Source organism: Lepisosteus platostomus, chromosome 10 (assembly GCF_059453375.1).
Source record: "Lepisosteus platostomus isolate fLepPlt1 chromosome 10, fLepPlt1.hap1, whole genome shotgun sequence".
Taxonomy (NCBI): domain Eukaryota; kingdom Metazoa; phylum Chordata; class Actinopteri; order Semionotiformes; family Lepisosteidae; genus Lepisosteus; species Lepisosteus platostomus.
The window spans coordinates 19,221,994-19,241,156 of NC_142620.1; the positions used below are offsets into that span (position 1 = coordinate 19,221,994).

At 37.0% G+C, this 19,163-nt stretch overlaps 1 protein-coding gene across 1 annotated transcript; it reads right to left on the bottom strand.

Moving 5' to 3' along the window:
* Positions 1 to 233: 233 nt before the first annotated feature.
* LOC148653510 (phospholipase B1, membrane-associated) lies at positions 234 to 17,525 on the bottom strand. Its single transcript, XM_088648606.1, has 16 exons — positions 17,385 to 17,525; positions 15,907 to 15,971; positions 14,455 to 14,545; positions 13,468 to 13,526; positions 12,966 to 13,033; positions 12,297 to 12,340; positions 11,810 to 11,930; positions 10,791 to 10,842; positions 9,912 to 9,992; positions 8,771 to 8,836; positions 7,731 to 7,822; positions 6,444 to 6,525; positions 3,454 to 3,555; positions 2,698 to 2,793; positions 2,382 to 2,453; positions 234 to 1,573 (listed from the first exon to the last, which is right to left on the bottom strand). Exons 1-16 carry the CDS (start codon positions 17,440 to 17,442, stop codon positions 1,496 to 1,498), a joined length of 1,227 nt encoding a protein of 408 aa, XP_088504732.1. The 5' UTR covers positions 17,443 to 17,525; the 3' UTR covers positions 234 to 1,495.
* Between the last annotated feature and the right edge of the window lie 1,638 nt (positions 17,526 to 19,163).

A 19,163-nucleotide genomic window follows, 5' to 3' on the forward strand; every position in this document is an offset into this window, starting at 1 on the left:
TGCCAGCCTTCTCTATGAACATCTGTGTCAGGCTGTACATGACAAACAAGGGCACTCTGCCACACATGGCTGTGTTAGTGTGCTCCGTATTGTGTTTTGTGTTGCATATTGCTGTGTTAGTTTCATGGATAGGCTTCTCAAAAGAAAGAAAAAAGTATTGTAGTGCTGTGCCCCCTAGTGTAAGCTGATGGATATGACAAAATTCATGGACCCCCTACTAAAACAGTAGCAAGTAAGCAAATAATTCACCTCTTTTATTTTTACTATTTTTGCTGATACATTTATTAAACACATGATTAAGGGAAGTTATGTAATACAATAAGTATTAGCAGCTTTTTTTTGCTCATTGTACATTCTTGATTATGTTGTTTTTTCTGATGATACTGTTAAACTAAACAATATGAATAAGCCTTTTGTTTTCCTTAGTCATTTTTTTAATGCTGTAAAAGGTGAAAAGCAATTTGTCCTTTAAAAATAAGTGTATTACTGTATCATAGCAGAATTGCAGAATTTAGAGAATAATATACATTTCCTAACAACAAGTCCTTTTCTTTTGCACAAATTTGCATTTTAAGGATTGTTTGACAAAATGGCGCTGCTTTTTTATTTTATTTCAAGGTCATCACCATTCCAATGCTGTTTTGGTAAAGACTCTAATTGTTGGAAAACTCTTTGTTCTTTCTTTCCTCAAATCCCTTAGATTAATGGCTTGTCATACTGCCCTGTTTAATTCTACACCGTTGAGGCCACAGAAAGAAGGAAATGGGGCATGGCTTTAATTTTGATGCTGATGCACTTCAGGGATTCAGTGATAAAAGTGTAGGTAGCTTGCTTATGAAGCAGCACAGATTCTGTAATCAGCACATGTTAAAGACTATAGCATCAGTGAGATTCAGTGCCTGTGCTCTCATCATCTTATTGGCATTTAATGTCTACCAAATTTAGCTAAAATCCCCTCAATATATTCTATTAAGAGACACTGAAACCTTTCATGATCTTTAAAGTAATACACACATAAAACCAGCACTTTCCACTGTTCTGTGTTTTGTCAATAATTTTATTAGTCAACCATTTTTCTTCTAGCTCAGCTCTGTTTGTGAATCACACTGCGATACAACAAGGAATCCAACAGAACTCTATGTAGGCAGGAGTGGACAATCATTACAACAATTACTTTAGAGAAGGGGTGACCAGGGCTAGTCCTTGAATTCCTGTTTGGTGAAAGAAATAATTACTCAGTGAAACCAATTAGATATTTTTCGCATGTGCACAGCTGTTGATTTAAAGGGATGTACTGTATGAAACCTGCTGGCACCACCGCTCTTCAGGGAAGCGAACTGGATAGGTGTCATAGTCCTTATTGAAGCCATGGTGGTATTGCAAAGTGAAGCTGAAGGTTTAAAATATTTCAAACACCAAAGTAAATGAAGACCTTTCATGAGATTCATGAGAAGAAGAGGCTCAGCATCAACAGAACCAGCAGAACTACATGGAGTCAGATCTGTCCAACGGAGCTTTGAGTCACACTTGCGGTGTTCCTAACATGACCAGTAGTATATATATAAGGGTGGTCCTGTAAATGAAAAGAGATTGATTATGTGAAAGGTGTTCACTGTGATGGATAAGCACAGACAAAAGCAAGATCATTCCAACTCAAAACCAGGTGTTTCTTCTTTATTTGGATCAGCATTATCCTACTTCATCTTCCAGTAATGAAGAGCAAATAGTGATACAGTTATATTAAACTTCTGACTTTATTAAATAACCCTTTAACTATATGATTTTGTTGCAGGAACATTAGGCCATGTCTTTATCTCTAAAAAATTCCTAATAAGATTTTTCATAATATACTAAAGAAATAAACTAACATTTATTTAGTTTATTTAACATTGCTGAAGGTTGGATAAATTTGCATCTATTGGAATTCTGTGTATACCCACGTTGGGTGGAAAAGTACTCAATCAAATTTTGAACGGTAATTTTAATTGAGAAGACAAGGACTCTTTTAAATTCTGTTGGACAGCGAAAGAGCAAACAACTGCTCTGTCCTTAATGGGAGGCCCATCCCTTGACAGGCAACACAGAAAAGAAACAAATCTAGTATAGCAATCCAAATCTAATCAGCTCTAACCAGTAAACTGTCATGCCAACTCAGATTGAATCATGTAAAACACTATAAAAATTAAACATTGTACAAAGTAAAATAACATTTTACGAAGTATGCAGACTTAAGATTTGTACGTGTTTTGTGTGTAAGAAGAGAAAAGATCCAATGTAAATGCACTGTGATATGGAGTGTCAATGCTAGACCTCAGGCCTCACTCGGTTGCTGATTATTTAATGACAGGTTTTGTGGAGGAGCTGTGAAAGATCTCCCTTACCTCCGGTGGGCAAATGAGCTCTATTGGTTCTGAAAAGTTCTCAATTTCAAACTTCTCACCATCTGGCTGAAACTGCAAGGGAAGAACGGGGAACAAAATGACCTGCAGATATCAGTTGCAAATACTTTTAGATGAAATATCACAAATCATGTACGCGATTTCTGAATATTACATTTCGCATTAAACTGTATATTATATATGGAAATTTTCATTTGCATTGATGTTGATGGCGCACTTATGACCTGATTAATGACTTAAATCAGTTCAACCCTCCTAGAAGCCTGGACCACATGCACAGCAACACTGGGCTCCTCACCATGTTGTTCCAAAGCCCTTTGGCCAGCTCCTCATGCCCCTTTATGCTGAAGTGGAAGCAGTCTGGTGCAAAGAAGGAGTAGTCAACTTTTCCACTCTATGAAATATCGAAAAATAACACAGGCGTTGTTATGTGAGCCTGGAGGACTAAATACCTGTGGATTTTGTATTCCAGCTGAGCCCTTGGGTACACAATTGGACCCTTAATTGACTTCATAAAAGGATTAATTCAAATTGTTTGATTGTTTTAACTATATTATAGGTTGCCTTCTAATTCTTGCATTTCATTCATAAAAACATACCAAGCTTTTGAGTAGAAAACAAAAAAACATGCAAATACCCCAATCAAGCAACTTGGTAATTCAATTAAGGTCTCAATTAGGTAATTAAACTCAACTGTAATGAGAACCCGCAGGTGTGTGTTCATCCAGAACCAAGACTGGGAACTTGTGCTGTAAGACATCTTAATAATGAAGGCCCTTGCCTTAAACGCATGAATAATTCACTGACTTAACCGTCAAATTAGTGAAAATTAGGAAACACATCATATTGCACACAGTAGTATATTCAAACTACAAATATAGTATTCTAGAGAAAGGATATTTTTTTATTTAAACACTTTATTAGTTTAAATAAATGATAAAGAGCTAAAGGGAACTGATTTGTGACTCTGAAGTGTGCTTTACTTATCCCTGTCCCTGGAATTAACCCCTCCTATGGCAGAGAGCAGAACACAATGCAGCGATAGTAAACAGACCTCATCCTTTGGAGGCTTTGCTTTTTTCAGGTAGGGCTGAAGAACCACAGAAAAATCATCCTTATTGTACCGGCCACTTCCTATTAGTTGCTCCATTCTTCTCTAGTGAAGGAAAAAATAAAAATCAATGTGCATTCATACTGACATAGATAAATAGATTCAGTTCTGTTATTGTTTTCATTTGTTTCCATCTTATGAAAGTCTGCAAGAGTTTGAGCAGCTACACCGCACAAATAGAAACCAGCATATCAGCATTTTCATGGAGTACTGACTATAAAAAAACAGTACATTGTTTTTTTTTCTGTTGCTCCATTCCCTTTGTTCCCTTTTCCACAGCCCTCACCAGAATAAGTGGACTGTAGATGGATGCATTTATGATAACATTTTCTAACATTATGATCACAGAGACATCAGAATCCATGAAACAGCAATAAATGAGATACTTAATCATAAAAACATTAAAAGGTTACAAAACTCTGGTCCTTTTGCATTACAGAAGCGAATTGACCCAAGGATCTTATCTAACCCTTTGTGGAAAGAAGCCACACCTCAGAAATGTCTGGATAGGTTTCTCACAAGACTTTCTGTTCAAAAAGTGACTCCTGTTCTCAATTTGTAATGCACTTCTGTAGAGTTTCTGCATAAATTATGTCCTCTGCTTTGTGTTTGAATGTCAATTTCCACTTAATGTATCTACTGTAGTAGTTATTCTTTGAAATGAAAATAAAATATCAGCAATATTTTGCCTTTAATTACTCCCCCATATAGTCTAGATGTAACTGATTTTTACATTCTCTAGATGTTACTTTCATGAGAAACTTCTTTGGGCTCTGTGTTTTCCATGCATAGTTTATGTTTATTTTTACTGCATATAGGGCAACACTCAGCACTTCTCTGCATTAGGTCTGTGAAGAGAAAATAAAAGGAGCATAAAAACGTGAGTAGGAATAAGATTAGAAATCTGTGAAGTGTGACAATGACAGGGGTTGAGGAAATACAGTATGATGTGTGACTGTATCGTGCACAAGCTGAACATCCTTCATCATGTTATTATCCTGCCTTGTTTTCTCCAAGACAATGGGGTATGAATGATAAAATGTCAATGATAAAATGTCTTTTATCATAATGCCTGTCTTTCCTTGTTCAGCCATGTTGAAATATTTGTCCTTGGTAAATAAAACTGGTACCCAGGGACACATTCAAGTCTGATCAGCATCTGATGCATCGGTATTCTGGAAAAAAGACCAAATGCAGAGCTCCTTTTATATTGGCCGCTGGTATACAAAGATAAGCATTACTTCCCTCAAGCTTTACTGGAGCTCGTTATTAGGTTTTCAGTTAATAAAAAGTATCTGATTTCTGTTACCACACCCTCCTGATCTGATATTATTTATCCAAAACAATTCAGGTTTTATTCATGTTTATTATTCACGATGCCTACACCTCTGTAACAGATCCATAGTCCACTGGTGACAGAAACTGACATCTTTCTGCAGTAAAGCCAACCTGTCTAGTGCCTGGACCTGATTAAGAACATAGTTCAGCTCAACACCCAAACGGCATCTCCAGTTCTTCTTCAATTTTTCCTTCATCTGGCCTTTCAAGCTGTTATAAAATATACTTATTCTGGCATCGTTATATCCTAAGAACCCTATGCACTGTAGCTGCTCCCTGAAGGTTACTGAAAGACCCCTGTAAGCACAGTTCTATAAATCAATTGGTTCCACTCAGTTATAAAAGGCCATTGTTTTAGCTGAGTTCAATGAGTGTAACTGATCCTAACATCCCAACATTACTGCGAGATGATGATATATATGACCTAATTTGTATTGAGGAAGTTGTCTGGCCTCTGTTTTTTGTTCTAGTATGAGGCTGCCAACCACATGATGATGGTATTTTGTTCACTTACTTTTCTGTGATAATGACAAGATATATAGGGTTCAACAAACAAGAGTGATGACAAGGGTCATTACACAGTATGTACTGATTAGATAATGAACACTGAGTTCATGAATTTCTAAAATTGTAAAGGTAATGATGCCTGAAATAAACTGGAGGCAACCTGCAGATTTCTCTGAAGAGAATGGACATGCATATACCCTTTCTCCAAATCACAGTAATTCAGCTGGGGTAAGCGATGATTACAGCCAAACTCAGATAATAAAGACAACAACAGAACTAAACCTTATCAGGATCCATATTCATTTCTTGCCTGCAAAATGTCCATCTTGAGGCCAAGAAGTGACCAATTATTTATTAACTTTCCTAGTAAGGTGAGACAACATAAAATAAAGTTTAAATGATTAAAAATATGGTTTCCAGGGTGCAGTCATAGATTTTTATCTATATCACATGCCAATGTGACCAGATGGTAATCTAATGTGTTATCTGTGAACAAGGAAATGAACAGTATCAGGAACACTAGAATCAGCTGATCTCAAGATGCATATTCACTTTGACCTTGATCTTTTCTTATGCTGTTTATATGAACTGACATTCTAGTCCATAGTTCTAGTTTACATTGTCTAGATGTTACTTTCATGAGAAACTTCTTCAGGCTCAGTGTTGTCCACGCATAGTGTATGTTTTTGTTTACTGCATATAGGGCAACACTCTGCACTTCTCTGCATTAGGTCTGTGAGAGAGAATAAAAGGAGCATAAAAACGTGGGCAGGAATAAGTTTAGAAATCTGTGAAGTGTGACACTGACGGGGCTTCAAGCTCATCATGCTAGAGTCAATCCCAGTTCCTGTAGCATTACATAGGCTAGGAGTACAAGAAGCTGCCCTGAAGGGGATACTAGTACTGTACATTACGCAGTGCTCCCACCAAAGCTGGTGCTCATTCATACAGTTAAGTAGACATGAAGCACATGGGAAAAAGCAACTTGCTCCAGTGTCCATGGGAGGGCCAATCCAATGTTATATCCATTTTCCAATTACTCTTAAAAGCGCTACTTTACACTGCCCCCAGTTCCCTTCCTAACGTACCTGGAATTCGTGATTTAGTTCAATGAGCTCCTCCAGCTCAGGAGAACCTGTATCTGGCCTCACCAGGCAGGAACAGAAAGATCTGCAGAAAGAAAATAATGCTTGTAACAAAATAAAAAAGCTACAATGAAACACCCAGAACACAGTTTTAGGTTTGATAAAAGCTTAAATGTATCTGTGTGATATGTATAATTTTTATTATGGGAACATGTCATAAGTGCTAGTATACTGTATGGTAGATGATGATTAAATAAATTCACATGCCTGTTTTATATGTCTATTATGTTTATATATAATTATGTGAAGACTTCTGTGCTGAAAGATCTTAAGGATCTATAATTTCATCTTCATAATGTACTGAAGATGACTGCTCACTCATATACTAAGTTGCAAGACTTGAAACATCACTTTGAAACATCAAAGATTAAAACATCACTGAAAACTGGCATGAGATATTGGAGAGAGAGTAAGTGTTGAATAGAAATTAAACGGAAACATTTTTAATATTGAGTAATTGATTTGCTGATCTATCATTAGTACTAGTTAAATTATTAATTCAAAATAGAAGGGTTCATTATTGTACAGTATATACTGCATATTTGCAATTATTATGGAATCCTGTAAGCTGTAATTCAATAAAAAAGTATAAAACATTTGAATATAAAAAATGGATTATACACTGCAAAAAAAATATGGTTGTACTTTAACAAATATGTACTAATAAATACTAGTGCTTCTAAGAAAAATAGTGCAATCATTCTTAGAAATCAATATTATATTCGTTATATAATGTACTACATATTACCTGAACATGACAGGATGGCTGTCAGGGACCTTAGCACATGAATGCATGCTGACACAAGATGCAATACCATGATAAACTTTATTGTGTGGATTCAAACACAAAAATGTACAGAAACAACACTAGACTCCATCAACGGTCTAACTACCCTGTCTACCCTGGGGACAGCTTATTACATTCACTACTGTACATCGCAACTGTCCAACCTCAACAAAATCATGAAGGGCTGTGGGTGCTACCACCACTGTAGATGTGCTCACACTTGTCCACTTGACTAAACCTAACCAACACCTGGTTACAGGTGCTCATAACCTGGGATCGCACTACAGATTTTTTGCCAGTGGGTATAATAGCAGTCTCCAGTGGCTAGCCCCTTGTACTGTCATCCCTGAGTCCAGCCAACTGGAGGCATCCTTTACAGTTTTGTTTGATACTGAAGACCCTCTAAAAACCTGTGTGCTCTGCTTCATTAGACTGAAATTTACCTCTGAAGCAAACATCCAATGCTCCCATCATTCACTTCCCGGAGGCCCTCCATGTCCAGGACCTCAACTAAATTCACGATCATCCTGGGTATCTGAGAGGAAACAGAGTGCCAGAGACTCCATAAAACTGGTTTAAAAAATTAGATATCTTAAGATGTCTAAAACCTGACAGGGTTTCACTTTGGGCAGGAAAGAAAATAACATTTCCCAGGATATCGCATTTATCCATTTTAAGAGCGGCTGTCCCTTGAACACGGAGGAAGTTAAAAAGGAGATGTGTGTTTCAGGGGTGTAGCCAGAGGGGTGGAAGTTGGCTCCCCAGCTTTATGACATTACCAAACATCCCATATAGTCTTACGTTTACCAACAAAAGAAAACAATTACAATGTCTCTTAAATTTTTTTTAAAGAATACAGTACATGTAGCCTATATTGTACAGTACACGCTTGGTGTCAGCAAATATGCAGCAGATCATTACAGATTGTTCCCATGCAGCTAAGCTGTGAGATTTTGGCTTTGGCTTGCATTGCAGTTCAGTCTTGCCAGCAGTGTAAAACAGGGGTTACCAGTAAAACTGGAGTAGAACACCTTTTAGTAATACATTATTAGTATTAGTAATATTTTAGAAGGGAAATAATGTCATTTAAAAATGCCACCAGCATAGCTGTTCCTGCCACCTCTCTGCCATCACAAATACAAAAATCTGGGCTACACCACTGATGCGTTTTAATTCTTCTTTTTTCTATGCAAACCTTTTTACCGAGGAACCTGCACCTCAAAAAAAAAAACCTGAAATGGTTCAGTTTGCTATGTACTGGGAGTCTTATTCAGTCTCAATCCCCACAATGGACTCAGGATCTATTTCTGTTCATTCTTCCACTGTGTGCTATTTTATACATGTTTACATGCTGCAACAAATCAGATGAAGTAATGTTATTAACTGGAAACTTGAACGGTCTGAAGTTCAAACTCTAACATTACTGGTGCCATGAATAGTTCAACTGAACAATAACAATAACAGTGATAACGCCTTACTGTACCTCATTATACAGCATATCCAAGGCAACAGTCAAATTATGAATGAAACTGTCCGCTGAATAAAGGGTCTGGAGAAGCAAAAAGAAAAAGTTCTAAGTGGTAAAGTGCCTTTTAAAGAAAAACAGTCAATTGATACTGGTTTACAATGTTTTTTTAAATGTAGGTAATTCTTGTTTGTTCTGGGAAACTGCTAGTGTTTATAAGCTGAATGATTCAATTTGTTGCTAACATTGGAGAAGAAACATTAATCATAGTAATATAGCATAATTCAGATTCTGGAAAACTCTTTGGAACAAGAGTCTGCCTATAAATCCCACAAATATGTTACCACCAATCTGGAAAGTGCTATACTCTTTTAATCATATAAATACAAAAAAAAAGATTCCCAATAGTGAAATTAATTCATCCTGTCTTGCAAAGAGATGTGTGTTCTGTCATAAGGTTAAGCACTTGATTAATTGAGGTATCAGATCTACACTTTCAATTAGATTTTGTTTTTTATTTTAAGTTAGAGAAGTGATTTGGGAATGTCTGAAGCATGAATCAATGGCTCAGACATCTTTAAATAAGCAATGAACCTGCCTTACCGCATGACCAAAACAATATTGAAAATAATTGCATATACAGTATACGAATAAGAATAAAGTTAGCATGAAATCTCTATATCAGTAGGTGATTGAGATTCAACTACTTCTGTGTTTTGTGGTTTTTGTTTTTGGCTGCTTATCTACAGTATATATGTAATGTGTATGGTCATATAATTCTCTAGAAAATAAAGAACAAATTAAATCCATCTTAAAGTAAATCCAAGAGGAGATTTTATTCATCCATTTCCAGCAACCACTTTATTCTTATAGGGTTGCAGTGAGACAGAGCCTAACCTGTCAATACTAATGTAGGACCTGGATGAGACACCAGTCCATCAGGGTTCACACACATATAAAAGGGATCATTTAGAGATACCAGTTAAGCTGGACATTAGGTTTTCTTAACTGTGGGAGGAAACCATTGCAGCTGGAGAAAAGTCAAAGGAGACACTGGGAGACAATGCAGCCACTTCACCCACATGAGATTTCAACACACCAGAAACGGTCGCTCAGCACAAGGAGAAACGATATTTACAACAGACTGAGCCAGGCCTACCTTATTTTTACAGTAGTCACAGATATCATTATTTCCAATAAGAATGGTCAGTAGCTTCCAGTCTTCTTCAAAACTGAGTCCCTAAACAAATAAATCGTGTTTTTTATGCTGTATGTTGTTGCCCAATTGCCCAACATTCAAGAAATCACCATTCATCTTCTATGTAACTGCTTTAGATGCCACAAGGTGCACAAGGCCCAAGTGTGTTTGTGTCTGATCTATTTTGTGCAAGGCATTTGTTACATGTGTTTGATCTCCATATCAGTACTGTTTGTTTTGGTATGAAATGGCTCAATGTATGTATTTTAGAGAAACATATGCAAATTCTTCAATCCACTCAAAACCTAGGAAAGTAAAATTGCAGTTTGACAGTAGCTACATTATATTTCTTTGATGTATGCATATATTCCTGTGGCATATTTTCATAAAGCACAGTTTGATAAGAACAGACACCTACCATGTTATTACAAAATATGTTGTTAAGTCAGAGCTCTTGCTATTCTTCAAAAAGAGTGACAGATTTGACAGTTTTTTTAAAAATGAAATTTTGGCAAATGCAAGCCTGTCATTTCATTTTATTAAAAGAGTGATGTTCAAATACAGAATGTTACAGTTTTTGTACAGCATGTATTATTCCTCTACATGAAGAGAAAGGTACTGTATTAATCAATATTAAACCCACTGAACTGAGTATATTTGTACACAACAATCTTGAAGGAGCAACATGAGAGACAATTGTTCAAGCTCCACCAGACAGCTCAATTACGAGCACTGGGAAGGAGCACGCACATGGGAAAGTGGTGTAGCTCAGGAAGCTACTGGGTTTTTTTCAGTCATGTTAATGTTGAATTAACCAAGGACAAAGTACATAGTACTTACCGGGTAGTTTTTCAAAGTATCAATCAGGTGCCTAGTCTGTTGTGTAAATTCACTAGAAAAAGAATAATTATCATCATGAATATGTTAATTGCTAGGGAGATCTTCACCTTGAGTCATCGGCCATTAATTAACTGCTACAGGTATAATAAAATTGTTTAAACTGTGCACACCTTCATAATTTGCAAAAGCTTGATTAATTAAAAATGGAACAGTGAAGAGCTTAGTCATATCTGTTCTGCCTTTCATTCTTGCTCGTTTTTGTAAATCCCAGTCTGTACTAATGCATTTTACATTAATGAAGTGCAATATATCAGATTTACCACAGGATTTTCACAATTTTACATTTATCAGTAGAAATTGTCCTGTTAATTTTAGTTAAAACTAAAGAGTCTTCTGGCCTTGGTAAAAGAGCCTTGCAAAGTCTAATAATGTCAGAGCGGCAACTGATTAAAGGCCGTTTGTGGCCATTACATAGCAATTTTATATCACAACATGTCATAAAACCTGTTAATAGCACCATCCTCCTGGTCCATTTCTTTATAACAGTGGTTATATAATACTTATAATACATACTTATCAGAAACAAAGTCATTAAATCCCAGTATGTACTGTAATTGGCTAATTAACTTTGACTCTTGAGGAACAAACATTAATCTATATGTTCTGTGTCAACGACTTCTGATGGAAGACAGATAGAAATGAAGTTCCGGAACACTCAAGTCAGAAAAGTCTGATGCTTTTTTCATACAGTCACCGGAGTCAGCAGCAATCTCCCTAGCCCCCCTTGTATCTTTTTCTAATGGCTTTAAATAGCTTGGCTTGAATCCGTGTTCATTGAACTATGAGAAATAAAACCAATCTGTCAATCATCTTTATGAGCAAGGCAGGGTGAATGGTCGCCAAGGAAACCTGAACACAAACAACAGATTTTCATCTCAGCACACAGGGTGGGCACTCGGCCTTGGCTCCAAGTCCCAGATTAGCCACCCTTGCACACTGTCTACTATACGCTCGCTTACTATGTGTTGTGTCCTGTGACTGCCAGGTTGAACCCAGTTTCCTTCAGTGTGGCAGGCTTTCCATTCATAGTCCTTTTAAGGGCCGGTGCAATGACATTGGGGTTGAAGAGTCTGACAATGTCTGCAAAAGTCAAATATACAGAGTACAAGTCACATACAGCGGGTGGAGATAAGGAAGGCTATTCAGAAACCTCTGTTTAGATTTGACTTATTTTTGAAAAAATGAGTGAAGTGCAACCAAAGCCAACATCTCCATTTTACAATCAAATGTACGCCCAGGGAAAATTACAATAAAAGCTCTTTGGAGAGAGGTGACAAGACTGAACTTCATCACAGCATGTTTCTGCAGTAATACACTTGTTTGGAACTGTTAAGACAACAGGGAAGTTACAAAAAAATTGTTTTTAAAATTGTATTATATTCATTTTGCTTAACAGAAAAATAATGTTGCTTTAAATGTTGAGAGGAATAAAACAAATGAGCTTACTTGCCAGGGTGATGACATCTTGGTAAGTCCCATATCCCCCAATACTAAAAGACAACAAATGAACAGTAAGTGCACAAGTCTGAAAAGACATTTCCCCAAAAGTGTTTTAATTATGATGCAGATAAGCTGTGCACTATTTTTGAAGATAATGCCACTTTTTATCTATGAAGAAAAAATGAACCCCATAACAATAAGGACCAACTACATCCTCAAAGATAGCATACTTTATCAACTGTGAAGTGTGCTGTTTTTCTGGCTTGTTTTCACATTATATATTTTTGTTTAGCATACGTCATTGCATTTCACCTTAATTGTACTGGCCATAATGTCATTTATTCTTTTGCTTTTATTGGAATCAGTAAGTAGTTACACTTAACAGAAAATTTGCATTTACATTACACTTTGCTCCATATAAAGGTGTCTGCCAACCAAATACTGTAAATAATAATTGACTGCAGAAGAGGTAAAATGCAGTAACCTAATTCACAAAATGGGAGTCAGGATTCTACTGCATAGGGCGCAACATTTACATAACAAAATGAAATCTTGAACCAATAGCTTATTATAAGCATTTAAAAACACACATACTAAGAGAAAAACTGAAGTGACACAATTTTAGGTGTTGGTTATTAGAAGATAAAAAGTATTTGTCAATTAAAGCCTTGATACCTCCATGAAACTTGTCGATATTCGTTTGGTATTCCCAGGATACTTGATGCATTTGCACCTATTGCAGTCTAAAAAGAACAACAAATTAGAATAATGAATACAAAAAAATCTGCATTACAACATCTTTACAATAGATTAAAGAAAGAAGAAAATATTTGGTTTTACTTTCTAGCACAGAATGAACCTCTACTTCTTTGCAGCTGGAACACTGACACAGATTCCTTCTCTATTTCACCTTATTATTCTATTAATATTCACAAAGTAAATGGCACAATTTAATTGGATTTTTAGAATATATGTCAAGGAATACGGGGGTAGAAAAATGGGGGGTGATTTGCAACATTCCTTTATCTTGAAAAAAGATGAGGTGAAAAGGGTATTTTTATAAGTGAGGGAAAAAAATGTAAACCTCCGAGACTGAAAGTTTCTCAGATTTAATGCAATGTCCAAAAAAGACACCTGTTTCCCTATTTTTGGCATTACAAATGAAAACTGAACTCACTGTCAGTGAATCCCCTAGAGCAGCAATAACTTTGATGTCTGCTGGCTTCACACGCTGAACTGCAACAAATCACAAATTCTTCCGATGAGCAGTGTTAGTGAGCAAATTAAAATGCATTGAATTCAAAAGGCTATCAGAGATTGCTTTTTCATGGTTCATTTTTTATTCTCTGTGTTACATGAAATATATTTGAAAAGCCTTTCAACTGATAAAGTGATTTATGTTTTAAACGTTTTGTGTATCCATTTTAATTTAAGTAGGACAAACAAATCTTGAAAGACCTTTTATTATTCAGTCTAGTAACTCAGTAGTACATTTGACTAGGCATCTTTTATAACTGTGCTCGGAGGAAAACGGGAGTGAAATAGAGGAGTTGATTATAACCAAATAAAAACGGGTTTAGGACTTCTTTCCAAACATTTTCTAACTGCTTCTTCCCAATCCGGGCAGTGGGGGAGCTGGACACCCTGGACGGGACACACATCAGGATACTGGTCAGGTCCGTCACAGATGTGCGCACTCTAGCCAATGAACCTACCAGTATGTCTATGCACTGTAGGGGGAAACCCCCACAAACACGGGGAGAACATTCAAACCCTACACAGATAGCACCTCAGTAAGTGAACCCAGGGTCCCAACTCTGCAAGGCAGCAATGCTAACACTGTGCCTCCCCTAGTTCAGAAACAGATTAGCCTTTGGATGTCTATGAGGATTACACATTAAACTAATATGCCCAGGTATGCGTGTGTTCCACTGTACAAGCTTATTGCATGTCCATCCACAGTTTACAATGGCCATACTGCTCTGAAATTTAAATGAAAAACTATTACCATTTTCAGAAAGGTGGTTCTGATATGTTAAGCATTACTCTCTTTTGAATCACTTGACTAATGTTAAAGCAAGCTTAGAAGCCAAATCACTGCCATGCCAGTGTTAATCTTTGCACGAAAGATGAAAACAACATTTGCGCATTTCATTTCTCTTACCAGAGGTGGGAACACTTGGTGAGGGGCTCATGTCTGTACACCGGAAAAGGGGATGTTTATAATTCTGGGGCCTTATTTTCTCTGGAAAATCCTGAGTCAGAGACCACAAAGGACAAGAAAGACTGAATCAAACATCAAAAAAGCTTGCAACCGAGAGTATTATTCCAAATATATTAGAAGTAAACAATCGTTTAAAATCTGTTACATAGGTTTTACCTATTGCACATAAATTACATGACAGTGTCATTTATCAATGCCTAATCTAGAAAAATACTTTCAATACAGTTTCATCAGGTATGGGAATTATCAGAGCAAAACATCCTTTTCTATTTATCAAACTTTTTATGAAGTAAAATCTATTATTAAAGGAAATGTTTTTTCACTTTGAAAGGATGTTGTAATTTAGCAAACAGTAAAATGAGACTACAGTGCAGAGAAAAGGTTTCTGTAGCCCCTATTAGAACTTTGGTAATTAATTAAGAGTACAGGCAGTCCGTGTAGGAAGTCATCTGAACATTTTGATCACTAATTGTAAATGCATGAATAGTGTGTGGAAAAAAAATCGATCCTGAAGCAGTGAATGAATTTGCTGGTTTCAAAGTGATCACAATTTGAAAGAAATTGGGGGTGATATTTATCCATTTATATTTTGTATCTATTTGCATTTGCTTTTATTGTTTTTATGGGTTATAAGTACATTAAATGTATATACCTGTATATTGGGAATGTACCTCAAACTAATTACATTAATCCTTATGGATATTTTTTCCCTTTTCTAAGTATTTTCACTATAAAATGTATTGTTTAAGAACATAACCTGGTCTTTTAACAATACACTCTGTACCCAATTTAGTTAGCTACAAGTGAAATACACAATCTAATTTATAGTACCTAATATTTATGGGAGTTGCATAAAAGTTGCATGGGGCAAAGTTTATACTCTTATGGTACCAAGCCCTGCATATTTACATTGTTCTTTATGTTTTTTCACTATTCCTCATGACTTTCTGGTCCCTAAACTGGAGTTGATGCTCTGTCTGGGGAGGATTACAAAATAATTTCTAAACATGTGGAGATCTATCCACCTGCTATCAGACAGTCTACAGATAGAAAATACTCAAGACTCATGGTGACGCTACCCAGGACCACTTGCCCTGTCAAGATCTCCTCAAGAGCAACTCAGAAAGTCTTCCAGTTACAAAACAAAAACTCCAGAGTAACATCTAATGATCTGCAGGCCTCTCTAGCTACAGCTAATGTCACTGTTCATGCTTCAGTCGTCAGGAAAAGAATGTTTGCATGTGAGCATAACCAACAAAGACTAAACCATTTTGTAAAAGGAACACTGCCACTCATCTCAGGTTTACCAAAGAGCACCTGGACAATCCTTGTGAGAAGTAATAGAAGTTTCTTCTTAGCACTGAAACTCCCTTACAGATTAAGTCTGTGTACCTGAGCTAGAGACTCCTCGCTGTACCCTTTCAGGCCATCCTCATACTTCTTCATCCAGTTGCTCCCTTGGAGAAATGAGATGCATTCTTAAAATTTACATTTAGACCCATTCTACTCCCCCCCAATCATAGCCATTCAATGCAATTCTTTATCAGATCAAATCACTTTATTAGCCATATACAATTCCTTGCATTAGGAATTTGTCTTTTCACATACCCCAGCTTGCTCTCCATGAGACACACAGACAGGGAGAGAAGCTTGGGGTCAGAGCACAGGGCCAGCCATTGTACAGCACCCCTGGAGCAGTTGGGGTTAAGGGCCTTGCTCAGGGGCCCAACAGAGTAGGATTCCCCTGCCAGCCACAGGATTTGAACTGGCAACCTTCCAGCCACAGGCGCAGATCCTTAGCCACAGTGCCACCAGTGGAGACGGATACAAGCTGTTATCCTCCAGCAATGCACTTTTCAGTTTGGATTTTGAAGGACGTGTCTGGTGCTAGATATTTCAACAAATCCATCTAGGTCAGTCATCTCCAACACCTGCTCCAACACCACAGTACAGATTCCCTGTTCCCATTCTTTGAACCCCTCATCAGAAGGTCTGCATTCCTGTCTAGCTATTGGTCGCTTAAGTGAGCTTTCAAACTGAATTAAAAAATTGTTACATTTAAACCTGGCCAAGGGTTTCATCTATTGGAAAGTATGATAATCTATGTTGCTTATTAAAATTAATAAGCAGAGAGCCCACAATAATCAAAATATTAGGTACATCATGTAACTGGGAGCTCAGCTGGTGAAATATCCAGCAGGGCTGGAGGTCATGAGTCTGAAGCCCTTATAGGGAAATTAAAAACACAACAGCTTAACACCAGGAAATAAGTCAAATCAGTCACTGACTCAGTAACATTCTAAGAAGCTCAGGTGGGATGAAAAATATAAGTCATTCCATCCAAAGCCAGCATCGTCCTCACAAAGTGATTGCATCACAATAATAACACTCAGTTGCCAAACACCACCGTTCTTAAAAAGGCTGAACGACTGAAAAGACAGCCTTTATTTTTCACGTTATAAGGCATAATTACCATATCGTGGTTAGAAATTAATGCCTTGTCAAAGAGCCAAGCACAAAAAAACAATTCAGAAACAGAAATGTTTTCTCTAATTTGACAGTCTAGCCAATCTTAAGTTAAATGAATTTTGTAACCCCAACATATAAGAATTCGATTAACATTTCACAAATCATCGTATTTCTCTTTATAATTTTGTTATTTTTTGATGTTTGATGTACAGCAGTGAAGTAAGATATTAAAAGTTCAAAATCGAGTTTAATTATTAGTGATGATACAGTAATTACTTCTCAGGAAACATCTGCCATGTCTGACTTTGTACTTTAAGAGCAGGTACGAATTGTGAAGAATCAGTCTCCAGTAAAACCATGCTGTTGTTATCATTTTGTTCAGCTGCTTTAATAGCTCATACCTTGAACGGAGGACGAACACACAACACATACAGCCAGGAGAAGAGAGAGGTGCCTCATGGTCGACACTGCAAACAAGGAAGGCTACTGCTTGGGTCTGCAGACTAGCTCTGAGACAGAGCCGCAGGCTTTATACTGTGACAACAACACCTTATCTCTTTTTTCTTGATAACTACGTGACAAAAGTTCATATAGCTTATTAAGAATGGGTCGGCCTTTGCAGGGATAAAAGAAGTAAAGCAAAGATCAACTTCATTATCAAAGCTTTTTTAAAAGCAGTCCATCGATCGACCACACGTGTCATGCTGAAATGCAAATTAAGAAAATGACAGGGGGCAGTAAGTTGATTCAATATTACCAACTATAAATACTGTATATCTTACAGATAATTACATCTTAAGGCAAAGGTAGTATAATAGCAAATATAAAACATGATGTAAACAGAATGAGAACCTTATTTCACAAGGTAAAAGCAATATACCCTAAAAGTTATAAGCTAGCTTTCAGTCCTTTCAGTGAGTGGGGAGCTGGCACTGACTCAGTTCACTGACCAAAGTGATTTTTGGGAAGGGTAAAGATTAATCTTTGGATGGTAATAATACCAAACCCAAACCAATTGAGGCAACTGGATGTCATATGGCAGACCTTTTAAAATAGGGACTCTGCAGCACAGTTCTGCAGTCCAGTGTGCAAGGGCATCATGTGGGTTTTCTAGCTTTCCCTTAAACAGCACAAGAGCTCAAAAATGATTTCAGGTAAATCAGCTGAGCCTTAATTAGATCAATTCAACTATTCTGGACAGGTGCCTTTGTGAAGCTTTGGGAACCCTGTGCTAAACAGAGATAGCTCATTTCACTCCAACAGCAAAGTAATGCCACACTGAAATCTCCAACTGGTTTTGTGCTCGTCTCAGTCCTGGACTGACTTGATGTTAAATTGGTATTCTTATCTTCATAGGTATTGCTGCTGCAGTGAAAATTACAGTCTGGGGGGACGCTGCCAATCAAGGCCGAGGGAATGGGTGTGCACCTTGTCTATCATGAGAGGGGCACGTGGTGCGACAGCCTTGTTTCTTCAGCAGACCCAGGACACTGACTGTTGTAGCCTGCATGATAATTTAGGCTGAATCAGCTCATATTAATAGTAAATGTATACCAATTCAAGTTAGCAGATATTTAGCCGACAGCTACTACCAAAGACCACAGTGTGTAATTCTACATTAGATATCCAGAAGTTGGAAGGGAAGAGTCAATGGTTATGTGCTTGCATCCAAGCACTGTCAGGACAACAAAAAAAGTATTTGGTAGAAATCGGACCCTTCAGACAGAAATTCCCAAAACAAGTAGCAAAAAATAAAAGAGAAGAGAGAAACAGGTCCAGTGTATAAGGGACTTGTTTATACTGAATCCAGTCACAGATACTGTCTGATAAATAGAATTTATATAAGGGATCGATATAGTGAAAGTTTGAAAGGTACCAGGTTATTTGCAAAAAAACAGTGCAAATACATGAAAGTATTAATGAAATTAGATAAATTGTTTTTATTAATTGGAGTAGAAGATGGAACAGAACCAAAACCATTTTATAGAGTTTAGAAAACAAATTGGCATTGATGAGTACATTTCAAACCACAATGAAAGTAAAACGTACACAGTAAATGTGTTAAACCTCCTATTTACATATCAAAATAGGTGCAAATCCCAGGTATGCTCAGCGCCATGGTCTGTGATTCAGAAAGAGGTAGCAAAACCTCCGGTGACATGTGTGGCCATTAGACACCA